Raw genomic sequence first — 20,764 nt, 5'->3', positions numbered from 1 at the left:
CTCTAGTGGCTGTCTAGTAGACAGCCACTAGAGGTGGAGTTAACCCTGGAAGGTAATTATCGCAGTTTATAAAAAACTGCAATAATTACACTTGCAGGGTTAAGGGTAGTGGGAGTTGGCACCCAGACCACTCCAATGGGCAGAAGTGGTCTGGGTGTCTGGAGTGTCCCTTTAAGCTCCATGCTGCGGATTGGATAATGTACGTACAAGTGACAGCTCACATTAAGTCCTAGCCAGCTCCTTTACTAAGACAGTGTCTAAATTTACATGCAAATGTCACATATTTTCCCCCAAAATATTTTCAGGTAATCCACAACAAAGATGTGTTAAAAAGACACAATTTTAGCTCAAGGCGTCTCTCTCATTTTTTCTCATTGCCAAACCCAACCTTTCTTAGGGTGTCCTAAGCCCCCCTCAGCCACTTAATACTTTGACCCAGTGTTTGACCCAGTGTCTGGCAGCACTCATATATATATTTATACATGCTGATGTGTCTTAATACACTGCACCGCCATTTTGCAAATTCTAACATAGCACTCCTCTGCCCTCGGTTGGGTGTGTGTCATACAGTGTGCAATGGTCAGGTAGAGTGCATAGCCTTTGTTTTCCGGATCCTGCAATAGCCAGCACTGACAGCAGATGGGTATCCAGTTGACAATCAATGACAAAAGTTGAAAATAAGATTTTGGAGGTTGACTAAAGCTTTTGTCAAACTGTGGTTTCTACATAAGGAAAAGTAGTCCCTTTCAAAAGAAAACACATTTTACTGGGAAATATCAGGGATGTTAAAGGGAGCCAAAATGCAGCATTATACATAAACTAAAAATGACAGAATAGCTTTAAGGGAGCAGTTTTTAGTATAGTTTATACTACTGCAGTGTTACTGCTCAATTACCTGCCATTTATGCGTTTGTTTATGCAGCCCTAGCCACACCTTTACTGGCTGTGACTGACACAGCCTCCGTGAAAAAAAAGGTTTACATTTTATAGCACAGTATGTTTATTTTAGAATCTTTTATCTTCCGCCTTGTTCCTTTAATTTTAGTCACTCACAGAATACTGCTGCTTGTTCTAGCAGCCAACTAACGAAGAGGGAGATAGGAATGTATACATTGAACACACTGCAAAAAGGTAAAGAAAATGAGACTACTTTTCAGAAAGTGTGTAGGGGGATTGTGTATATCACAAACAGATGAGTAACTAGAGCTGCATAAACAAAGTGATTTAACTCCTGATTGTCAGAGGTTTTGAGTGACGAGACTGCAGGGTCATGACCTATACACCAAAACCACTTTATTATGTTAACACCTTGGTGGTTAGCGGGTCCCTTTAAAAAAACAAAACATAAAGAGCAATAAACATGTCTATCTGTGTGTCTATTTACCTATCTTTACAAAATGCAAAACAAAAGTCTAATGGTTTTGTAAATTAACACTTGTTTTTAACAAAATCTGTCTAGAGAGGTAATGCTGGTCTGCTGCCTTCAAATACCTGTGCTGGGTTAGGATTACTGCCCCACTTACCTGCAGCAACCTCTTGGATACAATTCTACAGTTAACCGAAATACATTGACTGCCAATATCAGCATGTGCACTGACTGACTGCAAAGTTAAGATCAGTACCAGTGCAGAGAGAAAATATACCAGGAGCATGCTTCTTATTATTGTATTGTTATCTTACTCTTTAATAAGCTTAATGAACAGAACCACATGGTGGCGCTAAAGAAACAATAGACAAAGGAATGCTAAGGTCAAAGGGAGGCAAAAAGTCACTAATACAATAAACTAATCCAGTTGAATGGATACAAGAAGACTACAAAAAGGACAACCCTTTGTCAAAACCAATAGAAACCAAATACTACAGGGTTGCCCTATAGGGTCAAGCTAGAACAATGTAAGGGCACTGCACTTTTGCAGGAAAAAGTTTATGTGAAATTTATGATGCAGCCCTCATGAGCAACTCAAGGCATTGGTGGCATGTGAGGTGCAGAAGTAAACATTGACCCTGAGATCCCTAGCAGGTAATGTTACACAAATAACTCAAGACACTCAACCGAATCCTTAACTAGTCAAGCCACCTAGGCCATTCATACCATTTACGTCCTTTTGTGATTTTCAGTAGCCCTTCAGCACACTTTAGAATTTTTTGAGTTTTTCAATTTTTACCTCTGCTTGTATCACCACATAATCCAGTGCATTTGGCAATTAAGAGTTTATGATCTGTTTTTTTTTTTTTTATTGTATAACACTGTTATTGCCATCTCAGTTTTTTTCTCCCTTATCTCTTTTTCATTCTAACCCTGTCTATTTGCACTCACCTTCCAAGGCTTCCTTTTAATCGCCCTCGTTCTTTTCCCATCAGGGGTGGATTACATTGCTTATCTTTATGAGGGTCCACATGTATCATCCTGGTTAAACTATGGTCCACACATTTACCAGCCTAACTCAAAGTAGCTTAAGAAGATACCAGAATTGCTGTATTGTTGATGGCTAGCGAACTTCACTGAAAATAATTATCGATCGTGTTGCTGAGAGTCAATAATTATATGTTCATATTAAAAAAAATCATCGTTTAACTTCTGATAATGTTTTAATTAGGTCATCAGTGGTCATTCAAACACTCCTTCAGAAGGTTGCGCAGAATGACAATAGGGAAAATAATTGTAACGCAGACATTGAATTATGTGTAAATTTTCTTGCAGCAAGCCACAATTTATACATACTTGAAAGCTATATAAACACAGACCTCATTCCATCTCCATACTCATTACTCTATCCATTTTGCTTACATTAGCCTTTTCATTGTATGTATCTGTACCACTATATTGGATGTCATTGAGTCACGAAAACAAAAAAAATGTGATGGTCATATTGCACAGAATTCTTAAATATTCTTATCAGATGAATAATCCACAAAAAGTGCTGGTAGTTTATTTAGTGCAAAACGCAATAAGAAGGGGCAAGGAAAAAATACATTAAAAAAAAAAAGCCCAGAAAATAATTATTGGATGGACCAACCTATTTTTCCTGTGTTCCCTTTTCCCCCCACCCTTCACTTTGGATTCTTGCTGGTAATATTATTATTATGCCTGCGTTTTAAATTTGTACTATTCTGCCCTGTATTGCACTTATTGTGTTTTGCACTAAATAAACCAACACTTTTCATGGATAATCTATCTGGTTTTGTAGATTTAAGAAAAGTGAACTATGGCCATCAATGTCACGTTGTTGTGGCTCCATGGATTCTTAGAAACTATAGTTGATGCACCACTGGACCCCTTGTAACCATGTAACAGGGCGTCTGTATTTATAAAACATTTTTGAATTGTAATGTTGTATAAGGCTTGGGAGTGGGATAGTAGCAAACTGTTGTTTCTCACAACTGCAATCATCCTGGTCTAAATCGTTTTTTTGATAGGAATAAAACTATTGTAGAATAATAACACTTTGTCCTGCTTCCCCCCATGGCTAAAAGCTTTGCAAGGTCGATGCTGGTAGATCCCAGTATAAAATAAATGATGCATATCCTGGCAAATTTACACTATTAGCTCTGATAAAAAAATAAATTACGTATATCATCCTGGAATCCTTACTAATAGGATTTAGGTTGATGCTATTTAAATGGTTTGGCACAATTGCTACTATTTCAAGTGTCCATTTTGCTTAGTGAAGTGATTATGTGACATGACAGCTTTCATTACATCCGGACTTACTTGACACACTCTCAAGTTTTCATTGAATTTGTTGTAGTTAGTTACAGATGTAGCCTCTGTCACCTTTTCCTGGAGATGGGTGGAATAAAATCTATAAAAGAAAGCAACAGTTTTTCCTCCCTGCAGCCAACCATTGCTTGCTTCCGTTTATATCGTGGCCTCCCAACTGCAATTAAAGAACCTTGGGTCATAGTTGTAGGTGCTGAGCTAATTTGTATCATATGTATCTTATGTGTTTAATATGAAAGTAAAAAAAGGAAAATATTATATTAATTATTAAATAATATATATTTAATCTATATGATATATAATATATTTATATAATATAATCATTATTAATAATATTCTATTGATGTATGTAAATAGTATATAGTAAAGAATGTAGTAAGTACAAGTGATTTATTTGGTGACTAAGTAAAACCAACATTTCATACCAAGGAGCACAAGTGTTATGCACCCTGTTCCAAATTATTATGCAAATTATATTTTTCTCATTTACCTAAATAATTGATGTAAATAACAATCAGCATAATTCTCATGTTATCATGTTATTAAGAGTAAAATTCAAATTTTATTGAACAAACCTCCTAATGATAACAGTATTTTTTTAAACATAAAAAACGTACAATGCACTGTTCCAAATTATTACGCACAGTAAGTTTCAAAACACTTTATAGGTTGTAAATAATTGAAAATTGTCATTTGTTGTGTTTGCAGCATATTTACTGAAATCAAAAGCTATTTCAATCAAACTTATAACAACATTTTAACTTTTTAAACATTTTAACAGGTCACTTTACATTTTAACATATGACCCCTTATTTGATAGCAGCTTCACAAGTCGTGCATCCATTGAACTTGTAAGTTTTTGGACAGTTTCTGCTTGAATTTCTATGCTAGATGTCAGAATAGCCTCCCAGAGCTGCTGTTTGGATGTAAACTGCCTCCCACCCTCACAGATCTTTTGCTTGAGGATGCTCCAAAGGTTCTCAATAGGATTGAGGTCAGGGGAGGATGGAGGCCACACAATCACTTTCTCTCCTTTTATCCCCATAGCAGCCATTGATGCAGAGGTATTCTTTACAGCATGAGATGGTGCATTGTCATGCATGAAGATGATTTTATTACGGAAAGCATAGTTCTTCCTTCTGTACCAGGGAAGAAAGTGGTCAGTCAGAAACTCCACATACATTGCAGAGGTCATCTTTACACCTTCGGGGACCCTAAAGGGGCCAACCAACTCTGTTCCCACGATTCCGGCCCAAAACATGACTCCACCACCACCTTGCTGACATCGCAGCCTTGTTGGAACAATGTGGCTGTCCACCAACCATCCACTACTCCATCCGTTTGGACCATCCAGGGTTGCACGGCACTCATCAGTGAGCAGGACTGTTTGGAGATTAGTCTTCATGTATTTTTCTTCCCAATGCAGCCGTTTCTGCTTGTGAGCATTGGTTAGTGGTGGCCGAATAGAAGGTTTATGCACAGTTGCAAGACTCTGGAGGACTCTACACCTTGATGTCCATGGGACTCCAGCAGCTTCAAATATCTGTTTGCTGCTATGCAATGGTATTTTAGCAGTTGTTCTCTTGATCCGATGCATGGATCTGGCAGAAATCCTCCTCAATGTGTCTTTATCTGCACGAACCCGTCTGTGCTCTGAATCAGCCACAAATTTCTTAATAGTGCGATGATCACGCTTAAATTTTCGTGAAATATCTAATGTTTTCATACCTCGTCCAAGGCATTGAACTATTTCACTCTTTTCGGCAGCAGAGAGATGCTTTTTCTTCCCCATATTGCATGAAAATGGTGCTCTGCTTAATCATGTGGAACACCCTCCTTTAGTAGTTTTTCCTTAAATTGGGCTCACCTGGCAATCTAATTATCACAGGTGTCCGAGATTGTTTTCAGTGATCAAAAGAGCCCTGAGACACAATGCCATCCATGAGTCAAACTGAAAAACAAAACATTTAATCTTTGTGACACATAAATAGAATTTGCATAATCATTTGGAACAGGGTGTAGTAAAGCGTGAAAAGCATGGACTGCATACGCATTCATTGTGACAAGTTCTAGACTACGGGTAGGCATCCTTCAGCACTACATATCCCATAATGCTGTTAAAGTCACAATGCAGGCAAAGCATCAGGGAAAATGATGTCCACAATGTCTGGAGTCCTAAAGGGTTGACTACCCTCGTTCTAAACTGTGTAAGAGAACAAAAACATAAAAAAATGAAAAACATAATGAAACCATTCATAAATAAATTCCCCAAATGCGTTTGGCTGCATTGATGCCTTATATTTTCAACACACGACTTCAATGATCAGTTTAATGTTTTAAAACCTCCAAATCAAAACATGTAACATCATGTATGACACAATACACTCTGGAATTTTTTTAAGAATGATCATATTGAGTTTTCAATTTCTTTTTATTGGCACAATAACCCTGTTGTGATTTATAGTTTAGAGTATAATTTATGTTTTTTTTTTTTTTTATAAGTTGGAGTGTTTGTGGCCAAACAGATTTTTGAGCTGCCATATGGTGGGATAATTGCTCATACATTGGATTTGTTAACAAACAAAAACTCTTAAAGTAGACTCATTTGAAAGATCTGAACATAACACGCTATGGCTAATGCATGTTACAGTATGTAAAACAGATACACTTTTTGGAACACTTTGTAAACCAATAACACATTTGCACCTATATTTCCTTTTTCTGACAACACATATTCCATCAAGTAACCAACCACCTTGGTTATTATATTTTAGATTGTATTTTAAACCTTTGCAATTGTTTGTTCTACTGTACAAAACAAACAGAATATCCAGTTGTTGTATGTGCAAATATCCATGGTAATAAGTTTCATAATAGCCAGGCTGAGAACTGTTTTTAAAAATAGTAAAAAAAAGTATTGGAAAAAAGTATACACCACATATATTTTTAAAGATTTTTTTCTTCTAAATTATTCTATTTTTTTCAGGTAGGTAACTTGTTTTTAAACTAATGTAAAATAATGAGAAAAAATATCAAATGTCATTACACTAAATAATGCAAATGAATTACTTTTGTAGCTGACATAGAACCTACTACTCCCTATTTTTGCCCAACTCCCTGGAAAAAATCAAATTAGGTCCTCAGACCACTCCAATTATTCTGTATGAGGGCAAACATGATGTAAAACACCTATATGATATATGTATATCATATTTGTGCTTGCATCATATGTTTTATAGAGCTGTCTTTGTTCTATAATCATATTGTGTTATTGTTAGAAGATAACATACAATAAGAGCATTGACTTGAGGGCTACTTGCATTCTCCGAACATTATTATGTTTTAGCTTGTGTCCTCCATTATTAAACATTTTTTCTGAAGTTTCAAACTTCCATAACATCACATGAAATATAGAACATACAATGAAGACAGTCTCTGTAACTCATCATCCCACACTTTAAAAGTATATATTACGCAATGCTTTACAATGCTGTGCGTAATACTCAATAAATAATCTTATCCACAAGAAAGAATAAACTCTCGTGCATTGCTGTGTGATAAATTTATTCTACATTTATTCATGTTTAACAGACTCTTACAGTTTATCAACAAAGAATCCCACAGACAGTAGAAACATCATAATCTTTTATACATTTATCTCAGATTCAATAATCTAAACATGAACATAGTAGGGCAGGAGAAAGTTTATAAAACAATGGAATTAAATATAAGTATAATGAAGACTTATGCACATTAATAAACAGTTTTTTATTAGTGTCTTAAAGTATTTAAAATGTGATAATTGATTACAGTTATTGACTATAACGTCATAGTTATTTTGATGCGGAAATTTGAGAACAAAACGTAATCAGCCGTAGTAGAGATTATTGTGTGAATAGTGCATTGTGGACAATGTGTCTCTGGAATCAAGCAAATGTGGTATGATTCAAATCTTAAAAGTGATCTAAAGTCATGACGCATAAAAAAACATTTGTTGTAGTTGCATAACCAATCAGTTTTCATGAAAGCAGGGCTTGCCTTTCTTCCATCTCTGACTGGATGTCTGCCCGCTTTCTGAAACTTAATCTCTCTAAAGCTGAACTTCTTATTTTTCTTCCTCATAATACTGATATTCCACTTTCGCTCTACCTACCAGTTGATGGTGCATCAGCCTGCTCTTGTAAGCTTGAAGTCTTGGTGTTCTCTTTGATTCTGGTCTCACCTTTACACCTGAATTCCAGTCTGTTGGCACATCCATTCCACCTTAAAAACATTGCCCGCATCTGCCCCTTTCTGACGCAAGATGCTGCTAAGGAGCTTGTTGATACTCTAGTTTCGCCCATAGATTACTGTAATTCTCTCCTAATTGGTCTCCCCTGAAACCGTACTGCCTTGCTACAGTCTGTAATGAATGATTGCAAGACTTCTCGTGGGCAGCTCCTTTAATTTGGAACACCCCTTACCCCCATCACAGTCTCCTCTAGTCTTCAAACATTTAAGAAGTCCCTCAAAACCCAACTCTCTTCAGAAAAGCATATGGCCTCCTCGAGTAACTTCTATTTCACAAATCTGTCTCTTGATCTTTCCTAAAGGGCCACACTCCACTGTCACCTTCCAGTTCTGCTATTTTCCTACCTTGTTGCATTGTTGCTATACCATTTGATGCCATTCTTGTTGTGTTTATATACCCCCACCTTTTCTAGACTGTATGTTTGTGTGAGCAGTGTCGTCATCAATCTATTATTAGTGTAATATTTTGTGATTGTCTAATTTCTTGTTAAATTTCCTCATTTATAATATTGTAAAGCACTGCAGAATAAGTTGGGGCTATATAAATGCCAAAAATAATAATAATGCTGCTACAACCCATCTATCCTCCCTAATACACAAGTATGTCCCGTCTAGACCCTTACGCTCTGCTGAAGACTTATGTCTATCTTCTGTCCGTACTCCCACCTCTGACGCTCGCCTTCGAGACTTCTTGAGGGCTGCACTGTTCCTGTGGAACTCACTTCCCTCCTCTGTTAGATGCTCACCCAGTCTCCACTTCTTCAAAAAATCATTAAAGACCCACTTCTTCACAAGAGTGTATCAATTAACCTGTTAATAGCTCCCGATTGATTCCTCTCTTGCAACTGTCATTAGTCTAATACTATCCTTACCTTTTGCGTCACTTTACCCCACTCCCTCTAGCGTGTAAGCTCATTGAGCAGGGCCCTAAACCCCTCAATTCCTGTGTGTCCAACTTGTCTGGTTACAACTGCATGTTTGTTCACCCACCCACTGTAAAGCGCTGCGGAGTTTGTTGGTGCTATATAAATAATAACATAATAATAACATAACAAACATGATTACACTTTATTTATGCATTCAGCTTGCCAAATTGGTTGTAAATGCATAGTTGACAAGTTATTCCCATTTTATTTGTTTCTATTTTTCTTAGCTTTTCTTGCCAAGTTATTACAATAGTTTTTAAGTCTACAAATATAGAGTCCACAGACAGCTGCACAATGTATTTTTGCAATCATGAATGTGCGCTGAAATGCTAGGAATTGTTAGGAACTGTGCAAAGTACATGTTGTTGCCTTATACATTTCCGACACAAAGCAGAATGTTATATGCATTGGTGAGTAACATTTAAACCTGGCCAGTAGTGTATGACCTAAGATTTTGAGTCCTGGTCAAATGATCCAAATAATACAAAGATTCTTTGTAAAAGCGGATTTGACCACAATTTAGAGTTGGCATGGGTCTGAATGGGCTTTTTCTCAAAACTTCTAAAAGTGCACGACAGGTTAAATTTGTGGTTTATGAAGTATGCAAGGGTAGGAAATGTTGTAAATCACCCAAACTCTCCTCATTCCTTATGCCAAACATATTTTTCTTCTTTCTTCTCTATTGATCTTGTTTAAATTACGAAATAAAATTAGACTCTTTACAGTCCCTTTTTTCTAAGAATTGCTTTTGGACTTCATATGTTTAGAAATAGCATTCTGCATAAAATGTAGAAACATCATGTCCCCAAAAGAGTTCCAGTAATGAGAGATGATTCTCCAGAAGATCTAGAATTAATCTTTTTTTTTTTAGATTTGATAAAGCATGTGTACCAGTGCATTTTCAGGTTGCTTTTCATCTATTGAATGTTCTAAACTGCTGAGTTTTGACCACTGCTTCTATGTGAATGTTCTAACATGCCCAGCCTCCAGTGTACCATGAACACCCAAAGCTGGTAAAGAATATAGAACCCCAGTACCCCTCCTTTATTTGCGACACTCTCACGTGTATTTTATTGGATAGCAGTGAATGGTATTTGCAGATTGTGTCTAGAATCCAGAAACTTGCAATAGAATTGTAGAGGCATATCTAAATAGATAATCGCTTTCCATAGCATGGGCTGTTTCATGACTAGATATGTGTATGTGGAGATGGAGATGCTGGAGATAAACATTATTACCCAGAAATCATGACAAATGTAAAAAGGACCTAAATCCATTGTAAGGATAAATCGAACCTATTATTAAATAAATCTCAGTTTTTCAGATTTTTCAGGTGAGACCTTTGCTTCAATTTGAATCCAGGTATCTAGGATTGACCTTTTCAGGTGAAACTTTACCAAGGTAGAAAGAAATTATTAGACACCCACTAATTCCAGTAGCAGCCAGTGAACTATGGTGTGAGAACTGCTAAATGTGATTACCCTAGTAAGTGTGTTGCCTGATGGTATTTAAAAGGTTACTTCAGTGTCCATGACCACTTCTAATTTTGAGTGGGGTCATGGCAGAAGTAATCTGGCTGTGTGGTGTTCCAGCTTGAAACACGGCACAACCAGAGTTATTTTCAGTATTGTGCTGGGGGCTAGTTACCCCCAGCACACATGAGTTTGTCAGCCCAGAACTCTATTCTGAACAGCCAAATGTTAATTCTGTGCATATTTTATGTCTGTCATTAACGCACATTGCATGTTTATGACAGACATAATCTGCTGCTTGCAATGGGAGTCTTGTGTCTCCCCTCCTTCCCTGCAGCCCTCCCATCTCTTAAGCCCATCAGTTTAATTTTTTTTAGGTTCCCTCCCTCTTCCTGCCCACCACTACCTCTCCCCTTCTCCCCCCCCCCTTTGCTAGCTCCAAGCATGTAAATGAGCTCTGAGACCGCTAAATGGTACAATAAAATGCTTCCCTATGAGAAACGTTTGATTGGACCATGAGACAGCAGGAATGAAGTCAGGACGGGGAATGGAAAATATAGACGGGAGCTTTGCCCAGAGGGGGATGTCAGGTGAGTAAAAACTTACTTTATTTCTTTTTTGTAGTGTTCAAGGGACCTAAGGAATAATACCCAGTAGGACATTATCCATTTAGGGGCTGAAGTAACACTTTACCAAGGAAGGGAGCCCCAGTTGCTCAAGGCAATAGCCAAGCACACAACATGGTTTGAACAGGAAGGAGGTGATGATGAAAGGTAGTCCCATGTATTGTTATATCTACTATTTGGTATCATTGTAATAGTATTAGAAAGTTAGAAAACATATTTTTCCAAATGTCTGACACGTATAGCAAAAGAGAGAATTCATAGAGACACAGTCAGCATACATATACTAACTTGAAAAACTTGGTAGAAATATTTCAAGGTTTGTTCTGCGTTCTGTTGTTTAAAAATATGTTTTTGTTTCTTATACTTGCCCCCAACCTGTGTCTTTGACATATGTGTTATATTGTCCGAGGTGCCATACTGCCTGTTGTCTGCACATCCCTGGCATCGAATAATATTACATCTAGCCACTTGCATATGTATGGTTAAGCCAGTGCCAGATTACCCATAAAAAAAACAAAGTGCTTATGGCCCAGGCTCAGACAGGGACACGTTTGGCAATCTTGTCTGGGCTTGGAGCTCCGGATCTGAGTAGGTCCTCCATGAGCCGGCAGGGAGATCAAAAGATCTTCCTGCATGTCCCTGCACTCACTAAAAGTAACTTGTGATCACCCAGGCACTTCTGGATGACTATGAGCACCACAGCCAGTGCTCTGAGTCACTGACTGAGCGCTGGAACTACACATTTGTGACTTGATCTGTCCAAATCATGATCACTATGGGAGAAGAGAGGTCAAGAGATCCGACAGAGCAATGTTCTGCTAACATAGTGGGATAGGATGTTCCATATGAGTATTTCTACACTTTATTTATTGTAACAGTGATCATGTATATAGAAATTATGAGGATTGGATGTAGAGTGACTGCTGGAATGCTAGAGTAGCCATTCTTAAATTGAAATATTTAAACTGTTTTTCTGAGCACTGCTTTGGAAGCATGGCTCTGTTACATTGATTTGATGATCACTTTAAAGCACAATTTGATTAACAAACAAGGTGAAACTTATAGAACTCAAACCCTTTTAACCCCTTAAGGACACACAACATGTGTGACATGTCATGATTCCCTTTTATTCCAGAAGTTTGGTCCTTAAGGGGTTAAATTAATTATTTAGGTGATATTTTATATATTATTATAGAGATGTATTACAAATTTTTTTGTGTAACACTTATTAAACTCTTGATATTTCTTGTGTCCTGTTTTTAGTTCAAAACTTTAAAAAGTATATAATATTTTTTTTTCAACAGCATAAAAGAAGAAATGGTGGATTTTCATCAACTCAGAGCATGAAGAACAATGGAAGCGTGGAATCTGATTCAAGAATTTGTCAGCATTCAGAAAAAACACTGGGGTTGTGCATTTGTGTCCTAATTTTTTGAGGCCCTTGTTTTGTTGTTTCCAAGAACCCTTTTTGTGAACAATGGGAAATTATGTCTTATTTGCATGGATTTCTGCACTCTCACTGGCAGCGATACTAATCAGTGCGGACAGCAAGAAAAGTGGCACTTTCATCGGAGAGTCCAATCCTGACCGTTGCATGAGGCACCATTATGTTGATTCTATTAACCACCCTCAGCATAAATGCACTGCAAAGGTATGATTCATTATTGCATGTTTAAAAATTGATTGTAAGGTTATTATAAGTTAGTGATTGTTCGAGGTATGCAGTTCTCTGGACTCATGCTATGCAGTTTTCAGAATTGTGTGATATAATGATGGCTAGACCTTAGAATTTCAGATGTTATGTTTTAGCAAGCTTTCCCAGCGAACAGTTGCCTAAGAATTGTTGGAAATATGGTCTACAATAAATGAAGTGACATACATTTGACAACAGAGTCCTGACATGAACACAGAGGGGTTTTCTTCTGCATAGTTCGATATTTTACTTTGTCAAAACTTGAGATTTAATTATATTGGACAGTAATTGTCCATACGTGATACCAGCAGTTTCAACAAATGACACAGACAGGGATGCCAGCAGAACTCTGGGGGCTACTTACAAAACTATTTGCACAGGAACCCTCTCCAGTCATTCTTTCCAAGACATGTGTGCACATGGACCGACGCTGATACATACTCTCATAGATGCACACATTCACACATACTTGCACACATGCACATTTCAACACACACACAGATTTAAACATTCCAGATGCACACACACATGCATGTTATACCATTTCTATACACACATAGGTACATACTGCCACACACTGCCAGACACACACACACATTTCTATACAAACACACTCACACTTAGCCAGATACACACGATGCAATACAGTAACACACTCACTCCTAGACACACAGATTCACACACACATACATGCAATCACACATATTATATATTAGTAGCTTACTTACTGTAGTAACCTACCTTTTTTTTCAAAACCATTTTTATTGTGAATGCATGGTACAAGAATATAGCACAAGTGACATTATCATTTATGCTTTTAAGCTGTTATTCGGTCAGTTACATTTACTATTTTGTGGTTTTCTCAACATAAACAAAACAGAAATAAAACAAATAAGAGTTAAAAAAAATAGGTCATTGTTAATAAGTAAGATGTTGAGCTTTGACAATTACCTTTAGATGTGGGTGTCCAGCAGGCTCAGCCACTGCCAATGCTCCCGAGATATCACTTGGTAACCTACCTTTTTATTGCTGGAGAGAGGCTTCCCTGGGGTAAAAAAAGGAACTGTCAACTTTTGATTTTAGTAAACAATAACTACTTCATCTGAACCAAGCAGACATGTGTATACCTTACTCCTATCACATTACATCAGCTCACAAGTCTCTTGCAGTTACCCTGTTTGACAAAGCTGAGTCAGCATTAAAGTCATTTCTCGACCACAATTCAATAAAACACACAGAGCTGAGTGTCATAGAGATAAATCCATGAAATTAATCTTTACTGAAACCACTGGGTCTTAAATAGAGCAATCTAGCAAACCAAATTGCTGGATCCTATGTTCCATTCTTTGAAAATCTGTATTAATTTAATTAACAATGTGTTATTTAGCTAGCTGCCCTACATATATATTAATTTATGGTTCCAAGTTTACATTGTTTTGTTAATTAATTATCAGCAATTCCTCATACATTTAAACAAAACTAAAGTTCAGTTCTTGTTACTATCTTGTCAATTCAGCCTCAGTTCAGTTCTTGGCTTGAATGCAATTCAGCTGTAAATGTAGAGAATATAATCATTTAATGAAATATAGAATGTTACATGTGACTAAATTCACAAAACATATTAGGTTAAATTGCTTGCTACAAATTGAAGTATAGTAAATAGGTCTCACTCTAAAGGAATTATGGGAAAAGAGAGTACTTGTACATGAAATCTAAGAAAATAGAAAATTAAAAATATATATAACGTTATTTTCTTTTATTGAATTCAAATCATACTATTTATTAACAATGTAAATAGGTACAGTGTAGGAAATTAATAGTGGTGGAATGTAATTAAAAAAATGAATTAATTTAGTTTGGACTGTTGTCATCTCAATGCAAACGAGGGAGCGGCCCAGAGTTAATAAAGTGTTGACATAGTGTTGGATATAATATGATTCGTAGAGGGGAAATTAAACAAAATAATCCAAATTCATTTTGAATACCATAAAATGTTTCAGTAATTTGCAATATCTTTTATATAGGGTTATACCACCAGATATTTAATCAAATACAAAGACAACACTGGATGAAATACTTTCATTATCCTTTGAAAGCTGGTTTAGGCAACCTTGTCTTAACCTTCGTTTTTTAAATCTTCTTTTATACCCAATAAAATCCCATTATAAGTAACACGCCCTAAATATTAAAAAATTAAAAAACACACAAAGCTCACATAAATGTGATAAGGAAGATAAAAGACCCACAGCAAAGAAACTGATCTGATCTTGGAGGAGGTCTTCTCGCAGACTAACGTTTAAAAACAGGTATCATCCTTGTAAAGGCTTTCCCATACTTTGAATTTCATGAAGACAATAAATATTCTTGTCACTATGCGTCTATTTTGCAATTGTAACTTATTTTTAGTCAAGATAGAGTATAAAGTGAGGTCGTGATTAGTTTTCACTTTGAATTAAGTTGTCAGTAAATCCTTGAAAATACTTCAGAAACATGATTTTTAGATACATTTCCAGTAAAAAAAGATGGACAATGAACCAAGTTTGGTGAGCATACTGACAAATATTTTGTTTTCATAACAATAACCATGAAAAAAATAAGTTAACCCCTTAAGGACACATGACATGTGTGACATGTTATGATTCTCTTTTATTCCAGAAGTTTGGTCCTTAAGGGGTTAAATACATTTTCCTATACGGGAAATAGAAAAATAAAAAAGAGAGAGAAAAGAAAAAAGACAAATAAATAAATAAAACTGGGGAGGGGAAATGTAGGTAGAAAGCCCAATACTACGATGCCAGAAATGTTTGGAAGTAGGTGCAGATGGTTCCTCTCTAAGGTCATGAGGTCTAAGGTTGCCACGTGTGAAGATGTTGTGTTGTTCTATCTTGAAGTTGTGCCATAAGCTCTCCATCATATGTATAAACCATATGTTTGAAATAATAAGGCACAGTTTTTCAACTTTTTGGCAATAAGCACACTGTTTTCTGTCTAAATGAGATGAAGCAGAAGACGAGTATGTTTTCTCTATGTATAAACAATCAGAAATAGGTTAAATTTATCTTGCCATAGTATTGTTATTAACAGACACTGCCACCATAACTTATAAAAAGTCCTTGATCTCCCACATACACGTTGGCAAATATTAAAAGCATTGGGGTAAATGTACTGCAAGCATTAGGGCTCAAATACAACCAAGAGGTAACTGTAAAAGCAATTTCTTTATTAAGCACTGAAATCATATAAAGATTGATAATGAAAGAACCCGTTCTTACGAAAATACTAATTTGTTTGGATAGTTAGTGGCGATTTTCGTCGATGCAATTGATTAGATAAATGAATCAGATGAAACCAAACGGTTAAAAAATAGGCCAATTGGTGCACTGCAAAATAAATTGTATATAGGTGCATTTTACCACCATTTGGTTCACGGATAAAGGGAGAAGTAACTAACTGAGGAAACAAGGAGCAGTCAAAATCTTATATTAAATATATAAGAATAAAGTTTTTTTTTTCCTTTCCTTTTTATCGCTCATTTGATTGGTAAATAAAATAATAGTGTCTGTTCCCTAGCAATCAATCATATTTTTTCCAATTATTATAATTATTTATGTAGTTCCAGCAATTTCCAGAGTGCTTAACAATGGGGGGGACTAACAGACACGTAATTGTAACCAGACAAATTGGATGCACAGGAACAGAGGGGCTAAGGGTCCTGCTCTATCAGCTTACATGCTAGAGGGAGTGGGGTATAGTGACACAAAGGGTAAAAGTAGAGGTATCAAAGTAGATTGCTGGAAAAGTATTAACTGAGGACTTGGTAGATTATTTTTGACAGTGTGGGGAGGAGAAGCTGTAAACAGTTTAATTCATATGCTTTCCTGAAGAAGTGAGTTTTTAATAATTTATTGAAGGAATGGAGAGTGGGGGAAAGTCTAACGCAGAAGGGAAGGTAGTTCCACAGAAAAGGTGCAGCCCTGGAGTCTTGAAGGTGAGCATCAGAGGTGGGAGTATAGACAGAGGATAGACGTAGGTCTTCGGCAGAGGGCAAGAGCCTAGACAGGACATACTTGTGTATTAGGGAGGATAGGAGGATAGCTGCGTCCGGCATTAAATAGGGGCGGATGCGCACTATGTTTTTTAGATGAAAGCTGCAGGATTTGGCGATCGACTGGACATGAGGGGTAAAGGAGAGGTTGGAGACAAAGAAAACACCTAGACATTGAGCCTGCGAAGTAGAGGTGATGGTAGCATCATTGAATACGATGGAGACAGACACAGGAATAGCAACACTTGAGGGAGGAAAGACCAGAAGTTCTGTATTGGACAGGTTGATTTTAAGGAAGTGAGCAGCCATCCAATTGGAAATTGTAGAGAGGCAGTCAGAGACACGAGTCAAGATTGGCAGAGATAGATCGGGACAGAACAGGAAGATTTGCATGTCATCCGCATATGTGATAATGGAAGCCAAAGGAGCTGATGAGTTTACCAAGGGAGGTGGTATAGATAGAGAACAGTTGGGGACCAAGGACAGAACCTTGTTAATGCCAACAGAGAGGTGTTGGGAAGAAGAGGCAGAGCCACGAAAGACACAATGAAAGAGCGCTGGGAGAGGTAGGAGAGGCACCAGGAGAGAGCAGTATCCTGTAGACCGAGATTACGGAGAGAATGAGAAAAAGCTGTTGATGATCAACAGTGTCAAAGGCAGCACAAAGATCAAGGAGAATTAGGATAGAGTAATGGCTGAGAGATTTAGCAGCTATAAAATCGCTGGATACTTTGATCACAGCCGTTCTGACAGAGTGACGAGAGTGGAATCCAGACTGAAGTGGGTCAAGCAGAGAGTTGGTTTCAAGGAAGTCTGTTAATTTTGCATACACAACTCTCTCAAGGATCTTGGAGGCAAATGGCAGTAGCGAGATAGGCCGGTAGTTGGATGGGGAGTTGGGCTCAAGGATGGGTTTTTTTTAGAATCGGGGTCACGGTTGCATGTTTTAAGGGTGAAGGAAATGTGCCAGAGGAAAGGGAAAGATTGAAAATTTTAGTAAGAGGGAGAGCAAGAAAAGGAGACCGTGTGCAGATGAGATACGAGGGAATAGAATCGAGGGAACAGGTGGAGGGGCAGGAGGACCGGAGCGGAAACCTCTCCCACTGTAGTGGGTGTAAATGAGCATAGAACAACGCAGGGAGTTGGGTTGGGAGAAGTATTGGTAGGGGAGGGAGAGAGATTAGAAATCTCTTCCCTGATTGTAGAAATCTCAGTGAAGTGAGTTGCAAACCAGTCATCTCTTTTTTTTAGTGCCACAAATGGAACTCTATATCACCACACAGATAAGCCTGCTCATTCATTGTCCATTTAATTTGTTCGTTATATGTCCAGATGGAACTTTAGAGATGCAGAATTCAGACGGCCTGCAGATTGTCCAAAATTCGAACAAATCCAAATTAATTTGAAACAAAGTGCACAGTCTAATTGCTAAATACTTGAAATCAATGAAAAGTTGGAAAAAGCCAAAGACACAAATCATCAGTTAGACCTTTGGTATGCCTATTCACCATTAAGAGGGAGAGTTATTGTGTTACAGAGCACCATAATAAAGACAAATCCTAATTGAAGGGATACACATTTTGGCGCAACAAGGGAGATGAACCATGAGGAAAGTTGGGATAAGTGGGCAGCTTATACAAATATAAATATATGCAAGGTCCCACTATGCTTTAACAAATAAATGAAAAAAAAAATAGCTTGAACCCAAAATATCTTTCTGGGCAGAGAATATATATGACATATGTAAAGGAGTCAGAACTGCACTAAATAAATAGAATGGCTTAGAAACAGTGTTAACGTTAATAGTATTTAAGTGTTCTACCCAAGACATATATTGTAATCTTTCCATGCTTTATGATCATCATAAAGTTATTTGAGAAGCTGAGGATGGTTTGCCTGATACAAATGAGCCTGTCACGTTTAATGTAGGATTTACCTGACTTAAAAGTATAATCTTGATGAAGGGCTCTGACTAAGTGGATCCCAAATTTAAAGCTTCACATTGAAGAAAAAAGGGAATATATTAGTATGCAGACCAGTCAATGAGCCTACAGTTTCCTAAAATTATTAGGTGATTCTCTTCCTTAAACAAACCCTACTTGATCTAAATATCTTAGTTAAGACATATTGGTATTAAATATAGATGCTAACATACCTGCGTAATAATGTCAGAATTTATTAATGATATAGAGTAATACAACCCACAATGGGACACGGCCCCATGCCTCCATATGAATTTCTTTGAGAGATGCCTGCAGCATTTATGGTGTTGGATCGATATCAGTCTAAAATATTTGAAATAAAATAGTGAGATATTATATCATTATAGAAAAGCTCAGCTGTCAGGGCCCAGTGCTTGCTGGTTCATTAATCTTTAATTTAATATAAAGTGTACAAATTGATGTATTAAAAACAATTGATTAAACTGATTATCATGTAATGGTAGTGGTAAAGACACAAAATAAATATTTTAGTATTCTATCACTGGACATAATTTAGCCATGGATCATATAATTATATATGGTATGAGACAATCAATCCACTGTAGATTGAGGATTAAGATTGAGTGGTGTTTGCCAATCAAGTCAAGTGTCACTAATGTTAGAAATAAGTCAAAGTTTACTTTGGGTCCTCAAACACCTGTCAAGCATTCTTCGATGTTTTGTTGCAAATGTAAGAAATTTTTATGGAATGTTGTAAGGTGTCTCTATTTGGTAAAATATTAATGAAAATTAAACAGAACAGAATTTACAATAGGAAGTGTAAACATTAGATGACTCTTTACAGGAAGTGTTTAGGAAAGCTGTGTAAGTCACATGCATGGAGGTGTGGCTAGAGTTGCATAAATAAGAGTATTTAACTCCTAAATGGCAGAAAATTAAGCAGTGAGACTGCAGTGGCATGAGCTATACATCAAAACTGCTTCATTAAAGGGACACTCCAATCACCCTGATCACTTCTGCCCATTGGAGTGGTCTGGGTGCCAACTCCCATCACCCTTAACCCTGCAAGTGTAATTATTGTAGTATTTATAAAAGTTTACTTTGGGTCCTCAAACACCTGTCAAGCCTTCTTCAATGTTTTGTTGCAAATGTAAGACATTTTTATGGAATGTTCTAAGGTGTCTCTACTTGGTAAAATATTAATGCAAATGAAATAAAATTATAAATGAAACATGGGCCTTATCAATTCGCGAAAATGAATCAGGGGAAACTACTGAAAGAGTTACTCCAACCACCATGACAACTACTCTTTTGAGAAACAGTCATAGTGGTAGGAATCTGCATATGCAACATTTTGGCTTGGAATGCTGCGCAAAGAAATCTGCACTTTTGTGCCAAGGGCTAGCTACAACCCAGGCACATGTGACTTAGGCAGCTCGGAACTCTGTGCCCAATAAGGCATTATAAAGCTAAGCCAAGGGTGTCAACAAAAGGATTACAGTTGGTTTTAAGCTCTGATAAAAAAAATTCCAAGTGGTCCTCTGATAAAAAGCCTTGCGTTTTTGTCATAAATTCGTAATTAAGACTGCTTGGATTTCATTATTTATAGAATAATCAGATAAATCTCTAGATATTTCCTCAACAACCCAATAACCAAAGGGTCTGTAAACATGGTTCCATACAGTTTTCCAGAAACATAGTTTGCTATGGACGTGTTGCAAATGGCAATACTGTGTCCATGGTAAAATGATCAGACTATAGTAACTCATGGAAGGCAAAGAACTGTATATGGAGAATGATTAGGTAAACTACTGGTTAGGAAGCTATACCTCCTAAAGCAAGTTTATATGAAGCAGTTTTAGTGTAAATATCATGCCCCTGAAGTTTCACTGCTAAATCCATTGCCATTGCCATTTAGGAGGTAAATCACTTTGGTTTCTGTTTATACAGCTCTAGCCACACCTCCCCTGGCTGTGACTGACACAGCCTGCATGAAAAAAAAATGGTTTTACTTTAATCAGATGTAACTTACTTTAACCCCTTAAGGA

At 37.0% G+C, this 20,764-nt stretch overlaps 1 protein-coding gene across 2 annotated transcripts in view; it reads left to right on the top strand.

Annotated features, from left to right (window-relative positions):
* NDP (norrin cystine knot growth factor NDP) overlaps positions 1-20,764 on the top strand; it is a 70,144-nt gene that overhangs the window by 12,675 nt on the left and 36,705 nt on the right. For both annotated transcript variants that reach the window (XM_063444266.1, XM_063444265.1), the window contains one exon: positions 12,340-12,686. In XM_063444266.1, the coding sequence (XP_063300336.1) occupies positions 12,513-12,686 (174 nt within the window). In that variant the 5' untranslated portion in view covers positions 12,340-12,512. The remainder of the gene's footprint in view (positions 1-12,339; positions 12,687-20,764) is intronic.

Source organism: Pelobates fuscus, chromosome 1, assembly GCF_036172605.1.
Source record: "Pelobates fuscus isolate aPelFus1 chromosome 1, aPelFus1.pri, whole genome shotgun sequence".
Classification (NCBI taxonomy): Eukaryota; Metazoa; Chordata; class Amphibia; order Anura; family Pelobatidae; genus Pelobates; species Pelobates fuscus.
Note: the sequence above shows the minus strand (reverse complement) of the source record. Positions and strands in the feature narration are given on the sequence as shown.